This window comes from Phytophthora infestans, genomic scaffold (assembly GCF_000142945.1).
Source record: "Phytophthora infestans T30-4 supercont1.33 genomic scaffold, whole genome shotgun sequence".
NCBI classification, from domain to species: domain Eukaryota; phylum Oomycota; class Peronosporomycetes; order Peronosporales; family Peronosporaceae; genus Phytophthora; species Phytophthora infestans.
The window spans coordinates 793,528-796,431 of record NW_003303726.1 but is presented as its reverse complement, the minus strand read 5'-3'; the positions used below and the strand labels follow the sequence as shown (position 1 = coordinate 796,431).

Genomic DNA, 2,904 nt, shown 5'->3' with positions numbered 1-2,904 from the left:
GGTGAGATGCCAGCGATGTCGCGAAAAGAGGCTGACCCCGAGTACACGAAAAAAAATCCCGAGTACAGTTAAATTTTCAAAACTATATTATAAGAACTGGACAGAAATCATGGATATACCGGTACAATCGGAAGAAGGTCGAGTACACTGAAGGTCATCCATCGTTTCGAGGGTGAGACGCATGCAAACCCATGCAAAATGAGGGCTTAGAGAGACCGTTTGCACCCGCAGCGAAGCGGAGGGCTGCAATAGTCGGCGCGTAGCCCGGAGTAGCTATACCCCGGCTCCTTCGCCAACGTCTTACGCAACCAAAAACTATATCATCCGACTGGCATCATCCAGCAAAACCTGTGCAACAGACTCCTCTTACACAACAATGATCATCGACTGTCGGCTTGATTGCAGGAGACATAGTGGATGCTATGAACCAAAGGATTCTGGTCCTATTAAGATATTCCAACTATCTCCTGTGTCCTCCTCTAGCTCTGTTTGTTGGCGGTGGCCTCACGACGTGCCGCGTCTTGTAGAAGCTCTGTGTCCACTTCTCCCGCCGGGATCTGAACGTAGCGGATGGAACTTCCGCGGATAAAGCAGTTCTTCATGTTCATCTGCGAGTGTTAGATAGATACACCAGGAGTTAGAGGCTGCGAGACAAGTGTCTTAAGTTTTGTAAGGTACCAGCTGCGGAAACTTGTCGCCTTCCACGACCGACACGTTGAGGAGCTTGATGTTGAGATACTGATCCACAGAGTCGAGCACACCCATGAGCGCGACGTCGTTCTTGAGCTCTACGGCCACTTCCTTGCCGACCAGCGTCTTAAAGAACGAGTAGAAGAACTGCGCGCATATAATAACGGGGATTAACTAACACAGGAGACACAAACACAGGCGACGACTTCGTACCATTATCCCGGTCTTGACTTGTGCTTTTTCGTTTCCTGAGAGTTTTGACCAATCAATTTGATTATCGTGAAAAGCTGTGATTGGCAAAAATCTCGCCTTTTCAAAAATATCATTTCTGTTAAAACTTTGAATTGACGGTTGAAACTTTGTAGAAACGTTGCGCTAAGTTTCAGCATTACAGAACAGCCGTTTGTTTGCGAAACGGCCTGAGAAATAGAATTGTTTATACTCGCCTAAACTGCCATAAAGGCGCCTTTAATCCATTTCTGCCATCACTGTCTCCTCCCCTATATCACCTTCTCACATCCTCACACGGTCCTCTTCCCGTCCATACCTTCCAATTCACACCTCGTCGCGATCATGGCCTCCGACCGACCGTGCCGCTCGACAGCAAGCTCGTCATTCCGGGTTGGCATTAGCACCTGGAGAAATTCACGCGTCAGACTAATCCGACACAACAAAGCGGCGACGTATGTCTTCGTGGAAAGCTACGAGAGCAACTGAGTTGGAAATGTGTTTGACTCAGCGGGGAACAGTACGGCAAATGATGAGCGTTACTAACAGTATCCTGCGCCGAATGAGCAGTGTTGCGCAGAATTAGCAGTGTTGCGCTGAATGAGCAATGTGTGCATGTGCGTGCACAAGGGCAATGTGGCAAAGGGGCAAAAGAGCAAAGACGCCGCGAAGCACGGCTCGCTCACGACCGACACGGAGATGTATCGGATGTGAAACGATTGCAAGGAATTTGCCCCCAGGCAGGATTGAACTACCGACCTTCCGCTTACTAAGCGGGTGCTCTACCACTGAGCTATAGGGGCTCTTACGAAAGAGCAAGCCGACCGCATTTTCTTCACCTCGATAATACGAATTACACACACCAACAATCACACAACACACCCTATATCACCTTCTCACATCCTCACACGGTCCTCTTCCCGTCCATACCTTCCAATTCACACCTCGTCGCGATCATGGCCTCCGACCGACCGTGCCGCTCGACAGCAAGCTCGTCATTCCGGGTTGGCATTAGCACCTGGAGAAACTCACGAGTCAGACCAATCCGACACCACAAAGCGGCGACGTATGTCTTCGTGGAAAGCTACGAGGGCAACTGAGTTGGAAATGTGTTTGACTCAGCGGGGAACAGTACGGCAAATGGTGAGCGTTACCAACAGTATCCTGCGCCAAATGAGCAGTGTGCGCAGAATTAGCAGTGTTGCGCTGAATGAGCAATGTGTGCATGTGCGTGCACAAGGGCAATGTGGCAAAGGGGCAAAAGAGCAAAGACGCCGCGAAGCACGGCTCGCTCACGACCGACACGGAGAGATATCGGATGTGAAACGATTGCAAGGAATTTGCCCCCAGGCAGGATTGAACTACCGACCTTCCGCTTACTAAGCGGGTGCTCTACCACTGAGCTATAGGGGCTCTTACGAAAGAGCAAGCCGACCGCATTTTCTTCACCTCGATAATACGAATTACACACACCAACAATCACACAACACACCCTATATCACCTTTTTACATCCTCACACGGTCCTCTTCCCGTCCATACCTTCCAATTCACACCTCGTCGCGATCATGGCCTCCGACCGACCGTGCCGCTCGACAGCAAGCTCCTCAATCCGGGATGGCATTAGCACCTGGAGAAACGCACGAGTCAGACCAATCCGACACCACAAAGCGTCGACGTATGTCTTCGTGGAAAGCTACGAGGGCAACTGAGTTGGAAATGTGTTTGACTCAGCGGGGAACAGTACGGCAAATGGTGAGCGTTACCAACAGTATCCTGCGCCAAATGAGCAGTGTTGCGCAGAATTAGCAGTGTTGCGCTGAATGAGGCAGTGTGGCGCTGAGCTGTGCACATGTGGCAATGTTGCCGTGAGCAGTGAAAATGCTGGAGACAGCCGCGAAAGAGAGCGATCGCCTCACCGCAGACACGGGCAGGGTCTCGACCGGATGAGGGAAGGTGCCGGGGATTTGACCCCGAGTGGCAGGAGA

The 2,904-nt window shown here is 51.1% G+C and overlaps 1 protein-coding gene across 1 annotated transcript; it reads right to left on the bottom strand.

Annotated features, from left to right (window-relative positions):
- Positions 1 to 419: 419 nt before the first annotated feature.
- On the bottom strand, positions 420 to 1,319 carry PITG_14874 (6 snRNA-associated Sm-like protein, putative; the record flags this gene model as incomplete). Its single annotated transcript, XM_002899013.1, has 4 exons — positions 420 to 608; positions 679 to 837; positions 904 to 938; positions 1,238 to 1,319. The coding sequence occupies 4 exons, from the start codon at positions 1,317 to 1,319 to the stop codon at positions 480 to 482; spliced, it is 405 nt and encodes a 134-aa protein (XP_002899059.1).
- Positions 1,320 to 2,904: the final 1,585 nt, after the last annotated feature.